General features: G+C 40.9%; 1 protein-coding gene across 1 annotated transcript in view; it reads left to right on the top strand.

Moving 5' to 3' along the window:
* The window catches only part of LOC149166679 (glycoside hydrolase family 2 protein), a 471,778-nt gene that overhangs the window by 178,808 nt on the left and 277,100 nt on the right, over positions 1–15,870 (top strand). Inside the window, 1 exon segment of the mRNA XM_089432736.1 lies at positions 9,202–9,348. Within this exon segment, the coding sequence (XP_089288862.1) occupies positions 9,202–9,348 (147 nt within the window).

Genomic DNA, 15,870 nt, shown 5'->3' with positions numbered 1-15,870 from the left:
TAATATTTTATTTTTCCTAAGTTTGGACTTAAGAACTCCATTAAAAATATTAATTATTTTAATATCTCCCAAACCGATTAGAATCTGCCCAAACCATTTCTGGGTCTTGGAGATCTCATGTGCTTTAGCCTTTCCACCAATTTTCATGGCTAGAGCACATTTGATGCTACCCAAATCAACACTCGCTCTTAGCGAGGACTGTGCTCTAGTAATACTCCACACTAAGCATCACCCTGATTATCCAGCATCGGTCCCTGTGCTGATGCTAGGCCTTCTCGCCCAACGTCCTCTGCACTGCTGCCCATGGCCCGGCCAATGCCATTGCCACTGCTGCATCTGTACGACAACTCCCTCTGCATCTGTACGACATCTCCCTCTGCATCCGTGCTGTTGCTAGTCCATACTCCCAGCACTACATCTGCATTGCATCCCCCTCTCATCATGCTGCATCGTGCTACTACATACTGCTACTGCACTGCAACTCAGTTACTGAGAAGTAAGTAACTGATCCACCCAACTTCTGACATTCTTGTCAGGCTAGAAACACTCCCGATATTGAAGCTCCTTTTGCCGCTAACAAGTGCTTCCTCTACTGATCTCTGTGCTGCTACAACAACTACCTGCATTTTGCACTGTTGCACACCTCTCTGTGCCATCCTGCACTGGTGCAACACTCTGTGCCTCTCACACTGTTGCAGCCTACTAGCCTCGCACTATCTCGGGACTCCTGCACTATAGCTTTCTCTGTGGCTCCATCCGCATCTGTCTCTACTTGCATCCGCTAGTCTTGCTACTCCTCTTCGGGGCTCCCATAGCAAGGTATAATCCAAGAGGTTGGGTACCTCAAGGATCCTGCTCCTCATTGCCTGTAGTTCGTCTGACTACAACTCGATGTCTCCCCACTTCTTCTCAAGTGGCACATGAGCACTTATGGCACAATCGTCCTCCTCCTCGACTTCTTTCTCCGCCTTTGCAGGCACTACCTTCGAGTCCGAAGCCTCTCCCTTGCTCTTCTTCCCAGGACACTGGTTCACAAAATGACCCAGTTCCCACAATGGAAGCACTTGACCTTGGAGAGGTCCTTCTTCTTCCTCTTCTCTTGCTTTCTCGCAGATGCTAGAGCCGCATCCTCTTCTTCCTCCTTGATCCTGCCCCCTTTTCCGGTAACCCCCGCCTTGGTCAGCCATCTGATCTCTTCTTGACGAAGAGATGCCCACAGTTCTTCCCAATCAAGAAGACTCTTCCTGCCCAGTATGCTCTAGACAAATACCTCCCAATCCTCAGAAACTACGTTCGGTGCAGTCCTCACCATCAATTCCTCATCCGGCGTGGCCCCTATGGAAGTTAGCTGGTCACGGATCTCCTTCAAGCGACCGAATAAGACATCTATCTGCTTTCCCTTCTGCATCTGGTATGCCCTTAGCTGATTCTCCAGGAGCATTTTCCTCTACACGAAAGTATGTTGGTACAATGTCTTCAAGGCATCCCACATCTCCTTTGTCGTTTCCTTCTCAGTAATATGTGGTACCACATGATCCTTGACGCCATCGAGGATGATGCACTTAGCCTTAGCCATTACCTCCTCGTACCTTTCATTAGCTACTGGGTCAACTGGGACAACTATCACTTTCGTGACGAAGCCCTTGAGGCAATCAACAATGTCTGTCTAGAATGGACAAGATCTTGGCCTTCCAGACCACAAAGATGGCGCTCCGTCCAACCTATCCTGATCTCTCAGCCATTCACGACCATCTCGCCGCTCTTCTTTCGACTCCTTCGAGTCTTTCTACTTCCCTTCTAGAAGTCCTCTGTTCGACTCCTGCTGAGTCTCTCAACTTCTTGTCTGGAAGTTCTCGGTTCGACTCCCTCTGAGTCTCGATTTCCCTTCTAGAAATCCCTCTGCCAACGTCAAGTTGCCCACTCAAAGGGTTATATTATTATGCTGTTTATTTGAGTACAACTAGGTGCCTAAACTGGCTCACCTGACAGAGAAAAATATACAGCAGCAATACCTCTATATTCGGAAATAGGTATTCAGAAAACCTATCCCATAAAAACCCTCTCCAACAGAACTAAAGCTCAGCGTTGGCCCTTCTGGCGTCTGCGTTAGCCTCCTGTTGACCTGCGTCAGCCCTAGGACCCTAGGACTCTCTGCGTCAGCCCTCTAAGGCACTGCGCAGCCTCTGGGAGCCTCTGCATCACTCCCTCTGCCCTCTGCATGGATGACGCAGTCTCTCTGGGCTCTGCGCTGCCTCTGTTGGGCTTTGTGTAGCTTGGACTAACTGCTGCTCTGGCTCTCTTCGCTTCTGTGCTGGTCTCCCAGTATTGTCCCTGCCTCTCTGCCTCGTACTCATTGCCCCTCACTGCTGATCACTGATTCACTTTTGCTTAGCAACCCCACTCTAGCAAAATGAATGACTGATCACTCTGGTGTGTTCTCCAACTGACCCTCAAGCCTCCTCTTATACTTTTCTTGTTGGTCCATCAACGGTCGAGATTAAATCTCTAATCAACGACTAAGATTAAGTTTGGCTTGATCCATGACTTTTGGAACTTCGTTAAAAATATTAATTATTTTAATATCTCCCAAACCGGTTAGAATCTGCCCAAACTATTTCTGGGTCTTGGAGATCTCATGTGCTTTAGCCTCTCCACCAATTTTCATGGCTAGAGCACATTTGATGCTACCCCAAATCAACAATGTGAAAATTCCTGAATCTAACACATCAGAAACCCTTACTGCAATTACTGGTTTACAATCTCCTACTTGTTCTTTACATTAACAAGTTATTTAATTGCATAAACATTGAAGTAAACACTATTGCAGCCTTCACAAATATACAGATCATGCACTGAAATAAATTGAGACAATAACACAAGGGACACCGTTATTTTTGGACAATCGTCCCCAGAAAAACCCAATTCGGGAAAACCGGTGCAGCATATAGAGGGTTTGTATTATTAAGCAGATTTTGTGAATACAACTAGGGTGCCAGAAATGGCTCACCCAACAGAGAATATCCTCGGCAGTAGTACCTCTATCCGGAGACAAATATTCCAGCAAATCAGCGATCGGATGATCAAACCCCGCAGCGAATCCGGCTGTTCCCTATGCTAGACAGTGAAAGGTGCTCCAAGCACCGTTTAGGAACTGCGTCACTCTTCTAGGAGTTGCGTCACCCTATCCCGGCTTAGAATCTGCTGATCTACTCCCAGTCTACCCCACAAAATCTCCCCAATGCTGCCTTTGAAGCCCTCTACAGCTTTTGCGTCAGCCCTACGACCTCTGTGTCCTCTGTGTCAGCTATGTATTCTTCAGCCTCGGATGGAAATCCATTGCTGAACTGCCCCTCACTGCAACTGATCACTAACTTGATTTCCTCATAAACCTCGCCCCAGAAAATCGAATTCTTGATCTCTCTTGGTGTATCTCCAACTGACCCTCAAGCCTCTTCTTATACTTTTCTTGTTGACGATTCAAAGACTGATATTAAGTCCCTAATCAACGGCTAAGATCAGAACTGGTTTGATCCTTGTCACTTAGAAATTTATCACCCATTTTATATTAATACACATTAATATGTTTATTTTCCTAAGTTAAGAGTTAAGGACCCATTAAAAATATTAATTATTTTAATATCTCTTCATCCGGGTGGAATTTCTCCAAACGATTTATGGGTCTTGAAGATCTCATGTGCCTTAGCCTCTCCACAAAATTTCATGGCTAGATCACATCCGATGCTACCCAAAATCAACATTTAAACGTAAAGTTTCCTCTTCTCGTTCTGATAAGTGCTTCTTGAGTTCTTTCTTTGTGACCTTAATCTTCTTCACTTGTGCAAGTAATTTTTCGGCGTGGTCCTTGAGGGGAGAGATTTCTTCATCCTTTTCCATTACTTCCTTGTAATGCATATCCACAAGATTTTTATGTTCCTATTGTAACACTTTCTTGTTTTGCCGAAGTTTGGCTATTTTGCCTTTCTCTTGATCTTCTAGCTGCAATTTCTTGGTACACTGGATTACATTGTTTTGTAGGAGTGATGATGGGCTTTAAACTTGCAATGTGGATTCTGTTTTCTTCATTTCCTTATTAAAATCAGCGTGTTGTCGCTTATATATTGCCATTAATTGTTCTATATCTCTTGCAATTGATTGTTTTTCTGCATCACTTAGATATTTGACTAAGGTAAAAGTTTTGTAACATTTTGTGCAAACCACATTTTGATTTTGGAATGGCTCTTGATAATTAGAATATTCCTCCGAACAAAACGGACATTTTGATAAAAAACCACTGCTTTTGGTGGACGTCATCTTTTTGTTTTTTCTTCACTTATTTTATCTCCCTTTTTTTATTATTATTCCCTTTTTTTTTAAATTTAACTTCTTTTTTTTGCACCTTTTTAATAAGTTTTTCGTATATATACATATTTTTTTTTTTACTACTTTCTTTTAAATCTTTTATTTTTTTATGGACCCTTTTTTTATTTTATTTTCTAAATGATCTATATATCCTCTTTACAAGATATGGTTTATTTTTTATTTAGTTTTTAATATCTCTCCTTCCCTTTTTGTGATATAATAATATACCAACTTGCACCTTAACTTGCAATTTTCATCTAACTTATTAACTTCGATATATATATATATATATATATATATATATATATATATATATATATATATATATATATATAATCTTCAAATGTCTTCACTTAATATCGTATTAAATTCCTTATGTATTCCTTTAAAAAAAAACCTTGGTTTATTTATCAAAGGTCGTGAAATGATGACGTTTGATGAATAAGAAAATGGTGGAGTGGTTGGAAAGGAAAAGAAACGTGAAGGGCAATGTCAATGGTATACACAGTGAACCAGGTGCAGGGAACAGGGTCATGCTGAGTGACTGTCATGATGGAAGAACTGACTACAGGGACAGATTTGGATTAACTATGGCTAGGGTATGGACGCGGTGGTGGTAACGTTGATGGGAAAACAAACGAGCAAGAATTTGGTTGGAACAAAGGTGGCTGCTCTGTGTCTTGTAGCGTGGGTATCATTAGGTGGTGGTTGCGAACGAGAGATGAGGGCAGACAGTGAACTGGAAGGCAATGAAAAAGAGATAGCGGATAGCGAGTAGGGAGGCTGTAGCAGACAATTCTTGACGTAGGTGGCTGCAAACATTGCGGAGTAGGGTGCGATTTAACAACGATTTACAATGACTGTTGAGACGTGCCGATCGTAGTGGTTCGACTGGTTGGATGACAACGACTGTATTTGACGCGGAGTGGATGGAGATGTGTCAGCTTGTTGCAGCGTGCTCTGTGCAGAGAGTGCCAAACGTGTCTTTGTGCGGCCCTATGTATTGGTGTGGTTGACGGTGTGTGCAGCGTGGGCGGTGGTGCTTTCGTAGCTGGGTTTATACGCTGTTTTAGAATTTAGCAGGTGCATTATACAATTTTTTATGAATAATCCCTTTTTATATGATTTTTTTTGTTTTTTGTTTTTTATTTAATTTAACTTTTTTTTTGTATTTTTTTTGACTATATATATATTTATAATTTTTTTTTTCAAATCTTTGAATTTTTTTAACTCTTTTATCTATATATATATATATATATATTTAAATTTTAATGGCCAAAGGCCTAACGAAACAGAAAAGAGGAGAAACTCCCGAATTTTGAGTGAAACGCTTCAATTATACGACAACAAGGTTGACAAAATGTTGATGGCCAAAGGCCTGGATAGGAGAACGAACTCTGTGCAGCGGTGAAACGACCAAAGGATCGAACTGCTCTGATACCAAATGAAGTGAACAAAGTTCGTTCTCAGGTTAAATACTCCAAAAGACTTGGTATATAAAGATATCCATGAGGATACAAATATTATATATTAAATGCAAGAATTAGATTGATACAAATGAGAGTGAGAGGTCTGCTTATATACTATGCAGGTGCCTCTTCATGGAGAGTCATGTCTCATTTAGACATGACTCTTCAACTTAATTACTAATTAACTAAACATTATTAATTATTATCATTTACATTATTTCCTATATATTTATTCATAACAACATAGTATTGTTATAGTTGAACATGGAGAGGCTATGGGGTCTTGGTAAGAAAATAAAGTATTTGTGATATGGTCCCTTTGAGATACTGCAAAAGTTGGGAGACAATGCCTATGGACTCAGTCTACCCCCATACATGCGCATTTACTCAGTTGTGAATGTGAAGCATCTGAAAATCTATGAGCCTTCCATGCTAGATCAGGAAGAGGAACAAGTCCTACCTTATGTGGAGGATTTGGCACCAGATGCTTAGGTAGAGTCAACACTTTTTTTTTCTTCATATTCTACACATAGAGACATTTCCAATAGTGCAAGAATCACCTCAATTGGAGTCCGTATGCAAAAGTTATGCCACATGTAAGTTGACTTTCCTATTTTCACCACCATAATTCGAAAGGATGCTACGTCAAGCCCCATTATTCATGGAAAATGGGCTAGCCACATGATTATGATGAAGAAGACTAGAAGATTCCATATTGTATCTCTGGCTAAGAGTTGAGGGAGTCAAACCTAACCACTAGTATAATGTCGGGCTGTGTTATAACCGAGCCACTATGAGAAAAAGGGGTTCCATTCTTTTCAAGAGGACTTGTTCCATAGACAAGTAGAGTAGCCGAGAGGGATAGGGAGAGAGCACACAAAGAGGATTTGTTCACTGTAGTAGCCCATAGGCCACATACCTTACTTGTTTGTACTCACATCCATTTTCTATTAAGAGAAAGAGAGTAGAGCAGCCCTACCTTCAAGTTGGGTTTTCTCCCAAAAGGTTTTCCTAGGATATATCTTGTGTCAAATGTGGTTTCGTGAGTTTGCATTTCACCGTTCTCTATTTTCTGCATAAATTTTAATTTTCTTGCATACACAATAATTAGTAATATACAGATCCATAAATCTGAAGAGAAATAAACCTTCGTAGTCTAGATTTCGGATTTTTTAAAGTATAATTTATCATATCTGTTTTTTTTTTTCTAAGTAAAGTCTAAGTCTATATTAAGGTAAGAGAATATTTACAAAGATTACATCATCCGAGGGGGGCGTGGCCAGCCCTCTGACAAAAACAACTGAAACAGACTATCTTTCCAGTGAGACCCAGTTACAAAACTTTGTCCATGTGAGTTCTTCGGACAGCGGACAGACAAAACACAGACTTTGTAAAGCCTACAAACGCTAACCTTTGACACAGTACTGACTAGAGACAAACCGCTAAGCGGAGGCAGAGTAGTAGAACTGAGAACGACCAGACTGAGAACTAGCAAATACATAGAAAACTTTAAACAAAAACCTGGAGAAGCTGAACCAAGTAGACTCAGGAAGGGTGGCTGGGCGACCCCGGTGGATTCTTCAGCTCCGGACTAGGCGAATCGAGCCAGATAACCAACTCCTTGTCACATCGAAGCTGCCCATCCGAACCTGGCTGAACCGAATCTTGGCCCTCTCGTCTATCCTGAGTAGCATTACCCGAAGGCGGAATTTCCTGCACCGACATGGCCTGAGTCGAATTCGTCTGGACCGGAGCCTGCGGAGGCTGTTCATCCGGCTCGACGGCGGCCAGGGGCCGTGGGACTCGATACACCCTCCCGAGCATGTCCCCCAGTAAAATTTCACTGCTCTGAAGGTTCGCGGAGGCCGGAGAAGATGAAGAGAGATCTGCAGGAGCCGCCTCTGAGAGATAAACCGAAAAGTTAAGAATGACATCTGAGCGCAAGAGTCTTCCAGGAATTCGAAGGCGAATTGTCTGGTAAGAGTCCGGCAGAAGCAGAAATTCCTCCTCGGAGCTGGAGGACGAAGGGTCCATGGCAGCCATGGGAGCAACAGGTTGCTGCTCCTCCTCCTCATACACAATGCGGATACCAGATCTACCGCCTCGACGAGGCACTCCTCTGCTGCGTGCCATACTTCCTAAGGCGAGGGCAATGAAACTCTGCTCCACCACCCTGAGACGACCCTCCGGAGAAGTGTCTTGCCAAAAACAAACTTCAAATTGCTTGCTCTGGTCCTGGCGTGACTGGTACTGCCCCCTATATAGCCAGTTCATAACCTCCATCGCCGGCAGAGGACAAGGATGCCTCATCCTTGCGCAATCCAATTTCTGAGCAGGCGCGTTCGACTTGAAGGCTCTGTCCTTCCGGATCTGCAACTTATTAATGACTATTAACATGGTTAATGAATTGAACCCAATCTCCCTTGCCTTAAATCGTATGCCCATCAAATCAAGCTCGTCCCAGGTGTTGAGACTAGTGCCTGCATTGATGGCACGTTGTTTCACCCGCATCCGGGCCAATTTATCATATCTGTTGTGACGAACTGTCTGTTGGAATATCCACAGCAGTTTACGGATCATATCCTGAATAGGATGTGCCAAACATGTGTTTGATATGCTAGGGCAGTGTGTCATATGTGTAATTATGTTCAACACTTAACACACAACATGTAGGCCTACCCTAGCATGCCCTATATATCTCAGGTTGTAGGTTTAAGTAAAATAGAAGAGATGAACTTTGTGCGTGAAATTCAAAAGTATTTTTTATGTCAATTGCTGGTTTTCTTGTAGGTCTACCTCTTTATAATATTTTATTAATAACCATCTTCTATATTGTTTGCAATTATGAAGCAGTTAATTCCCTTGAATTCATAAAACATTTACAGATTATTGACCAGACAACCTATCCATAGATGTTACATTAAAGAGACATAGATCATATTCCTTGTCTTTTATCTATAATTAAAGATGTGTTTCCCTCTAAAGGACTGTAGAAGACCTTCCAAGTTCTTTTCAACGTTGTTGAAGTTGACAATCAAGAATTTCAAAATGCCACAACTTATTGTTCAATTCTTCTAAGTTAAAGAATATACAGTTTTCTCTGTTTCAGAGTTTTTCATCAGTGACAACTGGCATATCATGGATATGGATGTTATCTTTAGTAACTGCTGTTATGCTGAAGTGCTTTGTCTTATTGGTTGTTGACTGTCTTTTTTTAAATTCTTGCTAAAAAAACATTTTAACGAGTTTCCTTGCTTCCTCGGAAAGACTGGTTGCAGATGGGGTGTTTTAGGAAAACACTAGATGGTGCAGCTTGGGTGTAACAAGATCATGTCAACTTGATGTCTGATACTATGTCTATTTTTTGTTTCAGTTCCATCAAATTGGCAGATGCATGGCTATGATCGTCCAATTTATACAAACTATGTGTACCCATTTCCACTGAATCCTCCATATGTTCCCACTGAAAATCCTACTGGTTGCTATCGGAAATCCTTCCTTCTTCCGGCAGAATGGACAGGTATGGACTACTATATTATTCCAGGACGGCTCAGCTCTAGGCATTGGCAGTTTATGCAGTTTATGTAGTCTACATAATGCTGAAGTGAACCAACTTGATTGTTCATGTGTTACTTCTTCAAACATTTCTCCCAGAGGTAGCTAATAAGAACATACTTTGTCATCAATAGTTTGTGAAATGATCTTTTGCTCGATGCTTTGAATGTTTACTGGGTTTTCGCATTTCTCATGAATTTCGTTGAAAGGATAATCATGGAAATTCTATAAAAGCAGTTCTGTAAAGTCGACAACTATGATTAAAAACCTTTTTTAATAATTACCAAATGTTTTACAAAATCAGCTTGCTGTGGATAAATAGCATAGTTCTATGTTGAACTTAAAACATTACATACCCTCATGATTTACATGGAATAGAAACTGGAGAGAATTGAACTTTGTACTTCTCTTACCTGTCATCCTTGACATTAATCACTTATTCAGTTCCCATTTACCATGTACAATAGTGCCCGAATGATAAGATTTCTGACTATGTGCATGTCATTAAAATATCTCATTGTATGACGCAAAACAGAATCTCAGAAAAAATTAACAGTGACATAGACCACTCTACCTTCATGCCTTGTATAGCATCTCTGTTTGCGGGTCCATTTGGAACTGTTTCAAAGCATACTGATAAATATGAACCATGCCATCCATATCTCAAAGCATGATTCAACCTTGCTGGCTGAACTTCCTCTCATATCTAGTCACTATGGCTTGATTAGTCATCAATGTTTCTGGCGCATATAATGGATATATGCATTTTTTCTACATACAATATGCCATATTTGTTAGGACTCAGGAGGAACACAAAGGTTGCCTTGTATATTTCATTATAAATCAATATATGTGTACATCAAGATCGTTACATTTTGGGCTATGAGTGATTACAGAAGGACTAACATAAGCAAGGAGGGTAGGCATATCCGTTTTGGCCCTATTAACTCCTAAAATTATACCCATGCAATTCTCATGTTAATTTCCAGATTTGTTCATCATGCTAGTTCACTGGGGCAATCGTTCATAGGATTGTTAGTATATCAGCTCTACACCATATATTTTAGAGATCAGTTCACATATTGACAACATTTCTAGTTTTGCAGTTTGAGATTTGAAGGTGATTCATGGTACATTCAAAATTTTACTGGTGCCTGCTGAGTTTATTGTCAGTTTGGATGCAACATGGATGTTCTTTCAACACACTGCTATTTTTAGGAAGTGGTGTTATGAGGCCGGCATGAAAAAGCAATTGACATATTCTTGTTCTTTGGAGGCACATGAGTTGAACAAGCCTATTTTTGTCAACATGCATGGTGGTGCTATTTTTAGATATGCAGTCTTGAATAATTGTTACTATCAAAATATTCATGAGATCCTGAGTGCTGGGGTTAGAGGATGATGTCTCTAATCTTTGATGGATGTTCTTGCCAGGGATGAGCTTGTCTACGTATTTTGATGTCTGTTCTTGCTTTGAGTTGTACTTTTGAGGCATGTATATATATTGTGGTGTAAGTGGCATATTTGGAGGTGATCTGATGACCAATGCGAAACTCACATTATATGAGGCATCTTCTACATATTTGGAGGCTTGACATGGTTCATTGGCACTGCTTACCAGGCCTGAAGGAGGAATTCCCTTCACAAAATGATGATGCTTGGCCCATCAAACCCCTTGACATGATCACAAGCTTACAAAAAAAGGGGAGTGCTCCAATTGGAAGGTTCTAGAACAATGCATGTGCCAAAAATAAGTTACTCTTTGAAAGGCGCCTTGTATGGAAAGATCTAGAAGAGACCCATAAGTGGTTCCTTTACATCAATAAATCATTGTTTAAGGGAGCGCTCCATGAGGAAATGTTGAGAATGACACGTATATCAACAAACAAACATTGTTTGATGGAGTGCCTAGTCTACAGTGATGACAAGTGGTACATTTGACCTCTTCAAAGCATGCAAGACAGTGAAATGAGGCAGAGTGGAGCACTTTAGGGTAATATAGAGCATTCTATTATTATTTTATTCCAAGGGCTAGTGAAAAGGAAGCTTATAAAATTAGGATCACACTTGTTTTGCAAGGTGTGTGTTCATTGTGGAGAAATACTCTAGACCATTGGGCTGAGATTCAAAGATATCTTTTGCAGGTTTGATAAGCCTCACTGTGGAAATATTTAGGGCTTCCATCTTTCATTTGGAAGATTGTTGTTTGCACTTTGCTTTTCCTTTGCTGGAAACATTTCTGTTGTTCAAGTGTTTTGTTAACAGGCATAGGGAGGCTTGAGGCGTGATTTGTTTGTCCTCTCAAGGGGCTGTCATTTTAGATTTAAAATATGTAATGCGCTGGCACTTTTATTCTAATACAAGACTGTTTTTGGCTTCATATATTCTGACTTGATCTTGTGTGATAAGGCACATGTTTAAAAAAGTGCTGTAGCATTTTATTAAGCTTGGTATGTTGGGTGAAGTGGATTTTGCAGGCTTTATACAACCAAGAATAGTGCTTTTATAGAATGTTTGATGGTTAAATATGTTCATAGAACTAGTCCTCCAAAACATTGCAATGTTTTGACTCCATAAGCCCAAGTATAAGGCACTAATGTACTTGAATTCATCACCATGCATCAATGGCATACCATAATGTCATAAACTCTTGTATTGCTAATTCTGAAATTGTTTCAAGGGTTTAAGTATAGACTTAGCAATCTTCTTATGAAATTCCTCCTTGTGCCAAAGGAGAACTGGCCTAAATTGGGGTACTTCATCCACCTTGGAAACCTATATATACTATATAGGAGGGAACTCAACCTCCGATGGACACAATTCATTCTCTCATCAAGCAAGTGAAGGAGAAGAAGAAAAAGGCTAGCGAGTGAAGAAGAAGGACGAATATCAAGTGATTGGGTTATTTCTCTCTTTCATCACACATGTGAAGGAAGGAGACTAGGGTTTCTACTGTTGCGTTAGGGTTTTGCTATTGTAGGATCGAACTTGGAAAAAGTGAAAAAAGAAGGTCGAAGGAAGGCTCATCCTCAAGCCCTAGAAGAAGGAAAAACTTAAGCGAAGGTCTCAAGAAGCCTTGGAAGCCCTAAATTAGCTCACATGTGTGGAAGCAGCTGTTGCTCGAAGGGCCGAAAATTTCAGACCTGAAGTATAAGCTGAAATTCTATTGCTGGGGGTCAAAGTTGTGCAGCTAGAAGAGAATTGACTGGGTTTGACTTGGACAAAGGAAGCACATCATCAAGAAGGTTGGACTTGGTCTTGGAAGGGTGTTGGTCTTGGTCTAGAGGTCTTGGAATTCTTCAATTGAAGAATTTATAAGAAGAGAAGAGATTTGTGGGTTTTCCTCTCAATAGGAGAGGTTTTGGCCCTGTCTTGCAGCCTTTATTCTGTGTTCTTTTGTACTGTTGATCTTCTTGTTTTGGTAGCTGTTTGATGATAACAATAACATAATAATACAAGAAGAAACTAAGAAGTGTGAAAAAGTAAAATGACATCACAAGCAGTTATCAAGCTAAAGAGAAATCATCCTATCTATTGATTTCTCAACATAGGCCTTGCTTGGATCCCTTAGGTCCCTCTTGTGGTCTCAAATCCTTGTATGATCACTGTATCACAAAACCCTAAGAGAGGTCCTTTTATACCCTTAGGAAGCTTTGATCTAGGTATATCCCTTGCATTGAATATCCCTTCCTCCTAGGTCTAGGCTTCCTCATAAGCCTTTCTTGGAGAGCGTTTATCTTGCTTTTGAAGCAACCAAGCCTTTATCTAAACCTCTCCTTTGAATGGGATTTGGAGATCACAATATACCTAGTCATTGTCCCTAGCATTCTAGTGATTTCCTCCATACCGAGATACCTCCCATTGGTGGAAGTTTGTAAAGAGAATGGGACATTGATTGAGGTGATAGTGGGGCCTTGTCCCATTATTTTCATTAGGTCTAGTAGTTGTCCCTTTGGTACCCCTCCTAGGACCCCTGCTAGATTGTGGGGCAACAAGGACCATCACCCTTGCTACAGGGGCCCACAGTATCATAGTAGCAGGTTTAATGTCAGCAAGCGCAATTAGTTATTCAGATGATAGTTGCATAGCTAGTTGCAGTGAGTACTCGAGAGACAGTTGCAGAGCTAGTTCTAGTGACACAGGCAGTGAGGCTAGTTGTAGGAGAAAGGAGTAGTTCCAGCTAGAGAGGTTTCTAGTTTTCTGGAGGAGGAAAGGAGGTTGAGTAAATTCCAACAGTTAAAGCCGAGGGAGGCAGTGTGAATTGGTCAGTTGAGGCACAGTTCTAAGATAATCTGCCAGTCTCTGTTGTAGAGGCTACAGATCATATACTAGTACTGGGAGGAGATCCAGAGGCGAAACGAGTAGTTTTAGTATGCAACAGGAGGTTGGGTGTCTATTAGAAAGGGTTTTCAGAGACAAGATTGATTTTCCCGCAACAGAACTATGTAGTCCAGATCGACATGCAGACAAGAGTGTGAGTTGCAAAAGAGAGGCTTTGCTGGAAGGAAATGACATTTCCCAGTTTCGAAGGGAGATCCATGAAGAATTTGGCTCTCAGTTGCAGCACAACAACAACATGAGATTAGGTGCAACGTAGAGCAGTGTTGGTAACAATGCAAGGTGGCACAGTGCAGTGTTAGCAGCAACGTAGATGCATGGTGGTTCAACTACGGAGTTAGCAGATGAATCAGGGTATGTGCAATGGCTTGATGAACAACTGTCAAACATCAACAATGTGACGAAAGATGTTATGAGAGAAAGACAGTAAGACACCTTCCTCACTAAGAGGGCGTGTTAGTTTTTGTAGCAGCATCAGATAGGTGTTCTAGTCTCGAATTATGTCAAAGAGGCTAAGAACACAAGATCTTCAAAACCCAGAAAATGTTTCGCGAGGTAGGCTTGCGAAATGCCTTAATTAAAATAATCAACCCTCATTTAAATTTTTCCCAAGTCTAACTTAGGAAAATTGGTTAATTAATAGTAATTAATTAAGGAAAGGCAAGATTTCTCTAGAAACTCACATGTATTGAGTTTGAAATGATCATAGCCTTTGATGAAGATTCAATCATGGCCGTTGGTTCATCAACGAGAGATTATAAGAGCAGGATGATGGGGATGGAGAAAACACATTGAGTGAGGGAGAGATCTAGGGAGATCGAATTTCCTAGAGTGCAGAGATTCATATGGGAAGAATTCGAGCCAGAGATTAGGTAACAGAGTTTAAGGATCAACAACAGAGTGATTATGAAGGATTTTCCAGTGCCAGAAGAGGTAGCAGAAAGAGGCCGAGTTATTCCATAGGAGGCTGCATAGGGGCTTGCGCAGAGCCTCAAGGAGGCAGTTCAATTCAGTCAAGGAGGTAATTGATTCAGTTGCTAGAGGCTGGGATTTTCACCAGGAGGCCAAGCGAATCATTTCTAGAGGCAGCAGTAGGAAGGACGTCTGATTCAGAAGCAGATATAGGCAATACTTGTGAGAGATTGCGCTAAGAATTTCGGGGGCCAGTTTCTAAGGCCAAATTGCTTGTGGAGAGAGAGAAATTCTCTTAGATAATTTTGCTAGTTATTTCTTAGGAGAGGATTCACAGTTTGGCATCTAGATATTGTACTTAGATTTTGCTGCTAAATAATAATAATAAAACCCTCATCTATTGCCTTGGTTTTCCCACATTGGTTTTCTCTAGGGACTTGTGTCCAAAAATAACGGTGTCATTTTATTGTGTGCGTGTGCTCTATTTTCTTAGTTCCAGTTTGATTTCCATAGTGTATTTTATTTTTGGTGAAAATTGCAGTTGTGATTTTATTTGTTGTTTGCCGTAATAGCAAATAAACTACACATAATTATATTTAGTTAGAAGAATAATTTCCAGTTGCTGCAATAGTGAAAATTTCACAGGGAGGGCTTATACTTGCACTCGGAACCCCAACGCTAGAGAGAGATGATGCGATGTCACCCATCTAGCCCTTGAGAGGGTGATGTAAGGCACCTAGATCATGGTTTTGACACATAGAGGCATTTTTAAAGGTCTTTCGTCAAGATCTGGAGTTGATTATGATGATGGGACATCTTATTAGCCCATCCCATGCACTTTTGTGGCGTTTGTGGCCCAAAAAGGGCATGACATCATGCTTTTGGAGGACATCGACCCACGCATGTAGGATTTTATGGTATTATCTCATTGTTTTTGGGCTATGGGGTTGGCTTGTAATCCCTTGTCTTGTCAAACACTTAAAGTCAGACTTGTTTTAGGGCTTGTAGGCTAATATTATTTTGTAAAGTGAAGGGATAGACCTCATATAAGTGGAGGATCCTTTCACTGATTCTATTCATCATCACACTTGAGATTTCAGCTCTCTCTTCTAGGGCATGAATTACCCTTTTCTTTTTCGCTACTTCTGGAGACGTGATTTTAATGGAGTATTTGCTATTGGAGATTGGCTATTGTGTTGCAGATGTCTTTTTGGGATTGAAAGAAGTCTATTCTTGG

The sequence above is a fragment of the Pinus tabuliformis genome, chromosome 5_1 (genome assembly GCF_031772625.1).
Source record: "Pinus tabuliformis cultivar Carrire ecotype Pingquan chromosome 5_1, CPIR1, whole genome shotgun sequence".
In the NCBI taxonomy this organism is placed as follows: Eukaryota; Viridiplantae; Streptophyta; class Pinopsida; order Pinales; family Pinaceae; genus Pinus; species Pinus tabuliformis.
This window is presented reverse-complemented; position numbering and strand designations above follow the sequence as displayed.